The sequence below is a fragment of the Ailuropoda melanoleuca genome, chromosome 17 (genome assembly GCF_002007445.2).
Source record: "Ailuropoda melanoleuca isolate Jingjing chromosome 17, ASM200744v2, whole genome shotgun sequence".
NCBI classification, from domain to species: Eukaryota; Metazoa; Chordata; class Mammalia; order Carnivora; family Ursidae; genus Ailuropoda; species Ailuropoda melanoleuca.
The window spans coordinates 12071853-12082580 of NC_048234.1; the positions used below are offsets into that span (position 1 = coordinate 12071853).

The 10728-nt window shown below is 66.3% G+C and overlaps 1 protein-coding gene across 1 annotated transcript in view; it reads right to left on the bottom strand.

Moving 5' to 3' along the window:
- Positions 1 to 6: 6 nt before the first annotated feature.
- Positions 7 to 10728, bottom strand: part of RAI1 (retinoic acid induced 1) — a 13678-nt gene continuing 2956 nt past the window's right edge. Inside the window, 3 exon segments of the mRNA XM_034647300.1 lie at positions 7 to 1363; positions 5212 to 10369; positions 10371 to 10723. Coding sequence (XP_034503191.1) covers positions 1190 to 1363; positions 5212 to 10369; positions 10371 to 10723 — 5685 coding nt within the window. The 3' untranslated portion in view covers positions 7 to 1189.

The following is a 10728-nucleotide window of genomic DNA, read 5'->3' on the forward strand; positions in this document are numbered from 1 at the left end:
CCCTTTGGCACACCCCTCACCCCCCATTGGGCCTCACCCCTGCCTCCCAACGTGAAGTGGGATGTCAGGCTCCTCACCCCTCCCCCTAAGGCCTGCGCATTCAGCACCAAGGAGGTCCTTGCATCCACAAGCCTCTTCTCCTGCGGGAGACCAGCGTCTCCTCGCAGCTTCCAGGCCCCCTTCCTGTGGCAATCCCTGGGGCTCTACAGAGATCCCTACTCTATGGGGAATCCTTCATTCAGAACAGTTGTATGGCTTCAAGCCTGGTATGTACGTCCCCCCACTAACCAGCTGCTGCGCACCTCCCCTGACCTTGTGGGGCCTGGCACCAATGCCGACTCCTCTGAGAAGTCCTCCTGCATTCCCTCCCAACCTCAGACAGGACGGGGTTCTCCTACGGCACACACACTCTCCACCCTGTCTGGTCTCCATAACTGTGATCAAGGATCATGATTTTCCCGGCTGTCCCACTCACAGATGAGCCCCCAGGAGGCTGGACAGTACTGGGGTGAGAGAGAGAGACAGAGAGCACGGGATGTGGGGCCAGACAGGCCAAGTCTGTCCGTGCGGCTGTGCGTGGCCATGGAGAAGGCAGCCTGTCTGTAAAGGTGCAGCTGGGGACAGGGCCGGGGCCTGACAGCGGCCGGCACGGGGTGGGTGCTACCGTAATCCCCGGAGAAGGAGGGCTGCAGCCGTCTGGTTAAGTGGCTGAGTCCACGTTAAACTCTGGCTCATGCTGCACAGAGCGGCAAGTGGAGCCCGTGAGCAGCCCCACAGCCTGCGGCAGCCGGCCCCTCCCTGCACAGGGCGAGCACCCCAGCCCTGGCCAAGGACCTGTCACCACTCAGTCCTGCGTGTGCTCCTGCGGGTGGCTCAGCTGGGGCTGCTGCTGGCCCAGGACCAAGCGGGCGGCGGTGGGGGAGGGTTGTGCAGAGAGGGGGTCGCTTCAGTCCAGGGCAGAGCCAGCAGGCGCCCAGCTGGGGAGGAGGGGGTCCCCAGGTGGTGGGAGGGCCTGCTGGGAGTGGTCTCTGCTCTGCCACCCATGAGGCAGGGACATTGATAACATCACCCCAGTTCCAGGCCAGAGGAGTGGGGGAGGGGAGCAGGGGAGGCCCGATGATCCTCCCTCCAGCCCCCCAGGCCCTGCTTCACACCTACAACTAGGGCCTGTGGCCAGCAGGTGGGAACCTCATCTCCTTCCCCCTCCCTTGCTTTTTGTTTCACTGGGCGGCCTCCGGGGCCTTCCTGTCCCCTGGGGCCGGCTCTTACCTGCATCGCTGGCACACGGGTAATGGTAGGTGTGCGTGCATCCTTTCTGGCAGCACCCGATGGTGGCCCCGGCTTCCTGGCAGCTGAAACAGGCCTGGTGAGGAGAGAGGGGAGAGGGGGTGAGCCTGCAGCACAGCAGCCAGGCCCCTCCTGGACCCCACCTCCTTCCCGCGAAGGGTCCCCGGGGATCCACTGGAAGGAGGCTGCCTGCCCCGACGGCTGACGTCGTGGCGGAACCTCTCAGATAAATGCCTCGTGGGTTCACATCCCAGCTCTGCCATTCTGGGCTGTGGGGCCGCAGCCGGTCACAGAACTCCCCAGGCCCCACCGGGGCAAGGGGGACGGGGCCTCCCCCTACGGGACAGTCGTGAAGATCAAACGGCAGACGCCGTGTGCCCAGCGGACGACAAGAAGTCAGGACACCACTCATCGCTACGGCTGTGGCTCCCAGCTGGCACTGGCAGCGGAGGACAGGGATTGTGTGCAGGGCACAGGGCTCCGCCCAGCAGCGCTGGGTGGGGGGGGGGACCTGTCATGAGCCCCAATTTCTAGATGGTGAAACTGAGGCCTCCACTCCAGGCGAGCGTGAAGGCAATAAGCATCGTCTTCTACCTTTTCTGGCAGCCACACGAGCCCCGAGTCCAGGATGGAACTGGCCCCCCACTCCGAGGGGCCCCACACCCTCCCTACGTGTATGGAGGAGGGGACAGGCAGAGTTGCTGAGGCCCAGCTGTCCGAAAAGGGACGTGGCCGGGACAGCTGGGCCACCCCAAGAAAGCCCTCTGAAGAGCGAGACCTGCAGATATCGATATTATCATAATTCTACCCAGGTTACCGAGGAGAGCTCAGAGAGGCTGAGTAACCTGCCTGAGGACACACAGCTCCCAAGTAGCTGAGCTGGGCTCTGAGCTGGCCGTCACCACCCATACTGCTCAGGGCCAGGGTGGGCTCCATCCAGGTGCACAACTAAGAGAGACCCCACCCCCAGCATCTGGGCCAGGCCAGCAGTGAGAAGGCCTTCCCCACCTTCCCGGCCACCATGCCTGGGAACGCTCCCTCTGGCATCAAGCTGGGAGTGGGGCTGGGTATATTCTGGAACATGAGGTTCTCATAAATGCCTTTAGATGGGCAGTTGCCTTCTGGTCAAGGCTGAGACCTTCTGGGGCTCTGCAGCTCAACAGTCCCTCAGTTTCCGGCCCACAAAAAGGTGATGGAGTGGGAGTGAGGGGCCCAGATCAGGGCCAAGCCCTCAGGTGTTCTGTTGGTTAAAGGGGAACAGCCAGAGGAGTGTTTTCATGCCACCCCGCCTGCGCTGAGGCCCCCCCAAAAAACCAATGAGTGGCATTCCAGACACGAAGAAATCGAGGTACAGAGAGACAGAGGCCTTGGGCCCTTCTGAGCCTAGCACCCCGGGTCTGGCCTCCTGCTCCCCCAGCTGGGCTTGTGAACCTGCCCAAGGATCCCAGGCTGGTGGATGGGCCCAAACTGGGGTCTGAGCCCTTGCTAGGGGCTTCCTAGTAACCCCCAGTGACGTCCTTGGCATCCATGGCCAGACCTCCCCTCGATAGGAGATGGGGTCCACAGTGGTTCCGGGCAGACGGAGAAACTGAGGTCCCAGGAGGTGGGCATGGAAGGGTCGAGGGACAGCAGTTTGTGTGGGGGGTCTCAGGAAGGGTCAGAGGAGAAAGAGCGCTGTCCCTAAGGGTCCCCACAGAACTTACGTCCCCCAGAGAGTGAGAGCGAGGCCAAGGTACCAACCGGTGTGCTGGGGCTGGGAAGCCTGCCGCACGGGGCCTCTCCTGGGGAGGTGACCCCGCCACCCTGCTACCGGGGTGTGGCCTTCCAAGCTCCCAGAAGGCAGTGACTCATTGGAGTCACAGAACCCACTCACAGCAGAGCTGGGATTTGAACCTGGGTCTGCGTGTCTCCAAGGGAGCGGGCCGCCACAGGGGACAGGAGGCCGAGGCTGCAGGAGGGGAGGGCGTGGAGCCGGGACCCTCAGAAGTCCCAGAGCCTGCCTGTCTCTCCAGAGTGTTCTGTGGGCATGGTCTGCTCCTCCGGGTGGGAGACGCTGCTTTCGTGGGCCCCTTTGAGGCTCACAGCCCGGCGGCCAGCCTGGCCCGGCCCAGGACCATCCCTGGCAGGGAGGCCTTTTAGATCCCATCTGAGTGGCCTTGGGGGAAGATGCGCCCGGGGAGCAGTGAAGGCCTGCTGCTGTGTGTCCTACCCCACCCCTCGCCCCCTGTCCTGACCCTCCCGGGGGGGGGCCCAGGGGTGGGAGGCTACCAGGCCATTTTGGGCATAGCACACAGCAGGCAGAGATGGGCCGACGGGGTGTGGGCGGAATTCCAGCCCCAGCGCTCAACAGCTGCGTGACAGCAGGAAAGCAGGGTGCCACCCTGACCCCCAGCTTTTTTCTCAGTCCAGCAGGACTCTAGTGCAGATCCAGGAGGTGAGACCAGAGCCCCTGGGACAGGCTGGGGCAGGGGAGCAGCTTAGCCCACGCCTGATTAGCCCATAACCATGGAAAAGACGGGATCGGGCCCCGGCTCACAGAGGATGGAGAAGCCGTACAGCCTGGCCAGAGCCGTGGAGGCAGGGGTGGCCCTGGACTGGGGGGGCCTGGTGGGGCGTGTGTGTCGGAGGAGGGAACTGGTGAACTGAGGGTATTACTTTTTAATGAGACTTGAGCCTATCTCAGGATGGCTGGGAAGGAGCCAGGAGCCAGTGAGAGAGAGAGAGGGAGAGAGAGAGAGAGAGAGAGAGAGAGGGAGAGGAGGAAGGAAGGAGAGGCACAGAACGGAACATGGCAGGTGTCCTGTTGGAGGTGGGGTTTCCTCAATCAGGCTGGAGGCCCCTGGGCAGGACATCTGGGCCTGGAGAGGTCTGTCACCGTGCCCCAGGGCAGTGGAAGGTGGGTGCAGGAAACCAGGGGAGGCTGGGGCCCTCAGGCACAGGGGCTGGGGGCGGGGGAAATGCAGGCAGTGGGAAGGGGCATGCCCTGGGGGCCGGCAGAGTGGGTGGGGCAAGGGCAGAAGAGGTGTGGCAGTGCGAGGGAGTGTCATAGCACAGGAGTGGCCATCAGCGTGTGGGGGGGGGGATGGGCAAGAGCACAGGCCCCAGGAAGAGACTGCTGACCCCAGCACCCCGTCCCCCAGAAGGGAGCGCAAGCAGCGGAGTCCCCTGGTAGCTGGAGTGGCCGTAACACCTTGTGAGCGTGGCCCGGCCTCTGTGCCTCGTCCTAGCAGAGGACCGTCGGGGGGCAGCTTCCCGGGCATGAACTCACTCAGCAGCGGCACCATGCCCACGCCAGCGGCGAGGACATGGGGTGCAGAGGGGTGGAGGCCCACGCCCCAAGTTGCACGGGGAGGGAGGGGCCAGTGCTGGGATCTGAACCGAGAAGGCAGCCTGAGTTCCTGCTCACAGACCTCAGGGCCTGGGGTTCCTCAAGGAGCACGTTAGGACCCTTGGCAGAGAAGTCCCCAGACCACCCTACCCAAGGGGACATGTCTCGACCCACAGTGTGTGGACAGACTCTTTCCCTACGCCCAAGCTCCACCTCAGAGGCCAAGGGGACAGGGAGGTAGGTACTGGGACGGGGGCAACCTGGTTTTTAGGTCACCCTGATGTTCCCTTCCAGGAGGCGGCCTGTTCTCTGGGGCCCCGGCATGACAGCTGATTGCACAAGATGGGGCCGGAGGGGGGGTGCCGGGTGCGGGCTGGCCGAGGGGCGGAAGCGGGAAGTCGGGGACAGGGGTGGGCGAGCGTGTCCCGCCTCGGCCTCCACTGCACCCCAAAACTCCGCAGTGAGGAATTTGAGACGGCCGGTACGTTTGGCCCAAACCGCGGCGCTGGCAAAGATGAGGGGGCTTCCCGATGGCCTGCCTGCCTGCCCGTCCTGAGGACCCCGAGCTCCCCGCCCCAGCCGGGCTGGCCTCTTACCATGTCCACGGCCACCTTCATGGCCTCCTGCAGCCCAAAGAGCTTCCCGGCTACCAGGTAGACCCCGCCTGTCCACACGGCGCAGGCCTCATGCACCCAGTGCTCCTGGGTGTCCCCGCCAGGCTCGGCCGGCGGCTCCTTGCTGCACTCATGCTTGCGGCTCTTGTCGGCTGGGGCCGCCTCCTCGCCACCGTCCCCCCGACCATCGCAACAGTAGCAACTCTGTAGCCTCCGGGACAGGCCCCGGGCGCTGGTGCGCAGCGAGCCCTGCTTGGCGGGGTCTGCCGGGCCCTCGGGCCTCGGGGGCTTTCCAGGGGCCGCGGTGGCTGCGCACTCGAGGTCTTTGAGTGTTCTCTCGAGGGGCGGCGAGGCCTCCTCGCAGGGGCCCTCCGGCCGCACCTTCTCCTTGAGTTTTGGCTTCTTTTTGGGGAGGCAGTGTTCGGGGTAGTAGGGCCCACAGAGGTCCCCGAGGTCCTTGAAGTTGGCCGGGTTTTGGCAGAGGCAGCAAACAAGGCAAGAGGTACTCAGGGCCTTGGAGACCACGGGCCCCAGGTGCATGGTGGAGGAGAGGGGCAGGGAGGGCCGTGGCTGCAGGACAGAGCCTCCAGGGAGCGTGGCCAAGGAGGCCCCAGCCGCATCCAAGGAGACTGAGCATGAGGACGAGGAAGGGGAGGTGGAGGACGAAGGCTTCCTGTGGGGCTTGGGCTCCTCCCCCGGGGAGTTGACCACAGTGCATATGGTGGTGAACGCGTCTCGCTTCTCCACCCGCACAAAGGGCGAGAAGGCCGGGGTGCGGCTGTCTGCTCGAAGCCGCTTGCATGAGGAAATGTACTTGAGGCGGATTTCAGGCTCGGCGGGATCCAGGGGCAGCACCTGCTGCTGCCGCCGCCGCTTGGCACGCCCCTTACAGGGTGAGGAGGTGGTGTTCTTGGCCCGGCCCCGAGTGAGGCGCTTTCGCTTGGAATAGCTGCTGTAGTTGGCATGGCCTGGCTGCTTCTGCCCCCTTGTCTGGGGCTGGCAGGGCCGGCCCTCGGGGGACTGGGAGGCCAGGCCCAGCTCCTCCGTCTTTGGCTTCTTGCCTCCTCCACCAGAGCTGTCCTCACCGCCCCCCTGAGTGCCATTGGCCCTGTCTCGGGGGGTCAGGAGCAGAGCCGGGCTTAGATGGGGCCGCTTCTCCAGGGGACCTTTGGGGAGTCCGAGGGCTCCAGCCCTGCCTTTCCGGCTTCTCTTCTTAGGCGCCAAGGCGGTCCCCCCGGGCAGCAGGGCCTCCGGGGACATGAAGGCCTCAGTTTTGAAACAGTCAGTCGAGGACAGTTTCTTACTGTTCAGGAGTTTGCCTTTTAAAGATCTGTTGGTCGGATTTCTGCATAACGGGTCGGCCCCCGGAGCTGCCGGGAGCTTCTGCCCGGGGCCCACGTTTAAGAGACCTTCTCCTGCCTCAACAGGGCTGCCCCCCGCACTCTTGAGCCCACGGTCCTTCTCAGGGAGAGAGGGGCTCCGAGGGTTACCGGGAGGGGCCCCCGGCGCTTTGCACGCCAACTTCTTCAGGCTGGGCGAGGTGATCTTCTGCACGATGGCCTCCAGCTTCAGGCCCCTGCCTTTCCGGGGCGGAAGCACCTTGGTCTTCATGGCCCCCTGGAAGGCCGCCCGCGAGGCCAGCTTTAGGCAGGCATCCGGGGTCTCCGGGGGCGGGGGCTTCACGGCGGGCTCACCGTTGCCCTTGGCAGGCTTGGCCTTCTTGGGCGAAGACATCCTCTTGAAGAGGGTGGAGGGGTCCTCAGCTCCCTCCTCCTTCACGTCCCCCCCGCTGCCGCTCCGTAGAACCAGGTTCCGCTTCTTGGTGGGGACGGGCGCCAGGAAGGCCGACTTCCTCTTGAGCGTGTGGAGGGGCCGGTCGGAGAGCTTGCTGCCTGCACCCGGCTTGGGGACCCGCGCCCGCTGGCTGGCCTTGCCCTCCTTCTGCGGGCTGCCCGAGACCTTGAACGAGGCAGGCAGGTGGTTGTTGGCCAGGAGCTTCTTGGTGGCCCGGCAGTTGGGGAGGCGGCTCTCGGAGGGCCGCCGCCTCTTGGAGTGGAATGCCTCCTGGGTTTTCGTGCGGGACCGCAGGATCATAGAGCGCTGGTCCTTGCCAGGGGTGCCGGGCGAGTCTGTCTCCTTGGTCTTGGAGCCCATGGGGCTGCTGTCTGAGGCCACGGGCAGGGCAGCCGGGTTACTGGGGCTGGAAGCCGCCTTGGGGGACGGCTTGCCCACTCGCTTGCCAGACTTGAAGGCGGCTCGCTGCTTGCCTCCCAGTTTGTCCGGGGGGGCGGGGGTGGTGGTCAGGCCCGGGGGCCCAGGCGTGCGGGGCTCGCTCAGGGCCGTGAAGGAGCGCGTGCACATCCTGGGGAGCCCTTCCGAGGCCCCCCGACCTGGGGCTCCCGCTCCTTCCATTTGTCCCTGCGGGGGCCCGGTGCACGATTCGGGGAGCAAGAGATCCTTGGGCAGCACGGGCGCCCGGCACGGGGAGTCCTCAGCCTCCGGCAGCCCCCGGTGCACCCGCCGGCTCCGTAGGCTTTTGCCGCGTGGCACGGGCTCTTTCTTAGCAATGGGTGCCTCGGGCACGGCCGGCTTGTTGGGCTTCTGGGCCAGGGAGGCATCTGGGGCCAGGGTGGTGGAGTCCCCAGGCGCCAGCACCCCGTCGGGGCCTTCCTCGCCCGGCTTCATGTGGGACAGGGAGGACTCAAACCAGCTCTGGACCTTCGACTCGGCCCCCACAGTGGGGCCCAGCAAAATGACAGAGTCGCCAGACAGGTGGCACGGGGAGCCCCAGCCGGTTTTGGTGTCCAGCACCTCCACCACCCCCTCCTTGGTGCACAGCAGGGGGGCCTTCGGTGACAGCGGGTCCGGCAGGCCGGGCCTCTGCTCGGGGCTGCCCAGGAGCTCGCACAGGGAGGAGTACTCCTCCTCCGCCTCCAGGTCCTCTTTCCTGCCAGGCGGAGGCAGCAGGGGCAGGTCCCCGAAGTCGGCGGCGGAGCAGCAGTGCCGGCTGTCCTCCAGCCAGCGGTCGGCCTTGCCCACGTCGGGGCACTGCAGCAGCCCACCCACCTCCTCCTTCACCCCGCCCGCCTCCTCCTGCGCAGAGTCCCGAGGCACCGTGGCCTTCTCCCCAGGGGGCTCCTCCTCCTGGAAGCCCGGGCAGGCCGAAGCCTCATGGGCATTCTCCTTGCCCACGCCATCGGAGGCCTTCCCGCCCGGCTCCAGGCCCTTGGTGAGCTCGCTGGGGTGCAGGCCCCACCGGGGACAGGCATCCCCCAGGTTCTCCTCGGGCCAGGCAAAGGGGTTGGCGCCGTCCGCCGAGCTGGCGGTGGTCGTGTCCGGGAAGCAGTCGAAGGCTGCCACGGCAGGGTCTGACGTGGCGGCCCCGAGCGTGGCCTTGGTGCTAAAGGAGAGGGGACCAGTCGTCTTCTTGGGGTCCGGGGTGGCGAAGCCCACAGAAGGGTCTTCGAACAGCCCCGGGCTGAAGTCCTTGGCACCACCACCCTTGTCCAGCTGCAAGGACTCGGGCAGGGCCTCCGGCTCCCCCGGCCGCGGCCATGCGTTCTTGGCCACGGAGTCCAGGCAGGCGCTGTGGTTCTCCAGCGAGAAGGGAGGCTTGCTGGCGTCCTTGGCCAGGCCAGGCGCCTCGGCCCAGGCCTTCTCGGCCTTCTCGCCGATGGCCTCCTGCAGCCCGAGGATCTCGGAGGCCAGGTCCTCCTGCGCCAGCGCACTGAGCAGCAACCGCGGGCAGTCCCGCTCGCCCGCCACGAACTTGGAGAAGCTGTCGAGCGGCAGGCTGCTGTGCAGGCTCTGGAAGGAGTCGTCGGACTTGGTGGACATGTCGTCGGGCGAGGTCACCGAGCAGGTGGACACCGACTCGGGCTTGGCCTTCGAGTTGCTGTTGACCCTGGCGGGGCTGGCGCGCGCCTGGCTGCAGTAGAGGAAGCCTCGCTCCAGCGGGTCCTCGGAGCCACTCAGATAGTCGGCCTCCGGCGGCTCGGCGTGCGTGGACTGCGGCGTGCTGCTCAGCGGCTCGGACAGCGGCGTGCCCGCCGGCTCGGCCGAGTAGCCGCTGCCCTCGGGGCTGCAGTGCTGGCTGCGGTGCTGCTCCGGGGTCCTGGGCACCAGGTTCTTGGCACCCTTCTTCTGCGGCACAGCGGCCTTGGAGAGCAGCAGCTGCTGGACCGTGTTGGAGATGTTCTCCACCTGCGAGGTCAGGGCCGTGAGGCTCTGCAGGCTGAGGTCCGACAGCAGGTTCTCGGGGAGCTTGTCCTTCGGGGGAGCCTTGCAGTTGCCAGCCTGGGGGTCCACCGAGCCGGCGGCGTCAGTCGGGGAGGGGTTGAGCAGGGGCATGAAGTGGCTGTGGTCCGTGATGCCCGCGGGGAAGGCCCCGGTGCCGAGCGGCTGCTGGTTGTAGGGAAAGTTCTCAAGGTTTGGCATCAGCGGCGACGGGGTGGAGCTGTAGGAGGGCGAGCGGCCCACGGAGCGCGCGGGCGAGTGGCTGGAGCTGGGGCTGAAGGTCTGGTAGTACTGCTCCGGAGTCCTGACGGCCGCGTCGGGCGGGCAGTAGCCCGGGCCCTGCTGCCCGTAGTGTTGGTACTTGGCGAGGTTTTGGTAATGGAGGGTTTCCTGGGCATGGTGCCGGCTCTGAAGGGCCTGCTGCTGCTGCTGCTGCTTCTGCTGGTCGTAGCCGAGGCGGCCGGACTGGTAGGCGTGAAGGTTTTGGACCCGCTGCCCCGGGGCCAGGCTGGCGTTGGCCGTCAGCGGCCTGTCGTGGGGCTGGGCGGACGGCGCGGTGCAGCTCTTGTAGGAGTGGGCCCCCTGGCCCCCGCCACTGCCCTGGGCGCCCTGGGCGCTGGAGGGATAGGTGGAGGAAGAGGGGAAAGACTGTGAATGCTGGGGGAAGTGGCCGCCCTGGGGGAAGGGCAGGGGTGAGGCCATGTCGTTCTGCAGTTTCTGCCTTTGGAGTTTGGGGTATGCCAGGGGCTGCTGGGGCTGCGGCAGCTGCTGCTGGACGTGCAGGGCGTGAGTCCGGAAGGGTAGCTGGGCGCCCTGCTCTGGGTACTGCCTGCCGGGGGGCACGGCGGCCTTCTTCATCAAGCTGTCGTCATATTTGCCCACGCCCCCTGGCAGGGGCTGCGGCCGGGGGCGGCGGCTGGGGGGCCCCCCAGGCCTGCAGGCTCTCCTCGCCCGAGTAGCGGCCGGGGTACGGGCTGCTGTCCTGCACGCTGTAGCCCGAGAAGGCCGGCCGGGCCTGCAGGGACTGCTGCGAGGCCAGGCCCTTGCTGCCCCGCGCCGTGCCGGCGGGCGTGCCGGCGCCGCCCTCGTAGGCCGGGTAGGGCTGCGGGTTATAATAGTCCTTGGCCAGCAGCCGCTGCCGGTCGCAGCTCAGCCCGGCCTGGCTTGGCTGTCTGTAATTCTCCAGGCGAGATGTCTCCTGTGAGGTCTGCTGGTAGTTCTGTTGTTTGCCATGGAAACCACACCTTTCTCGAAAAGACTGCA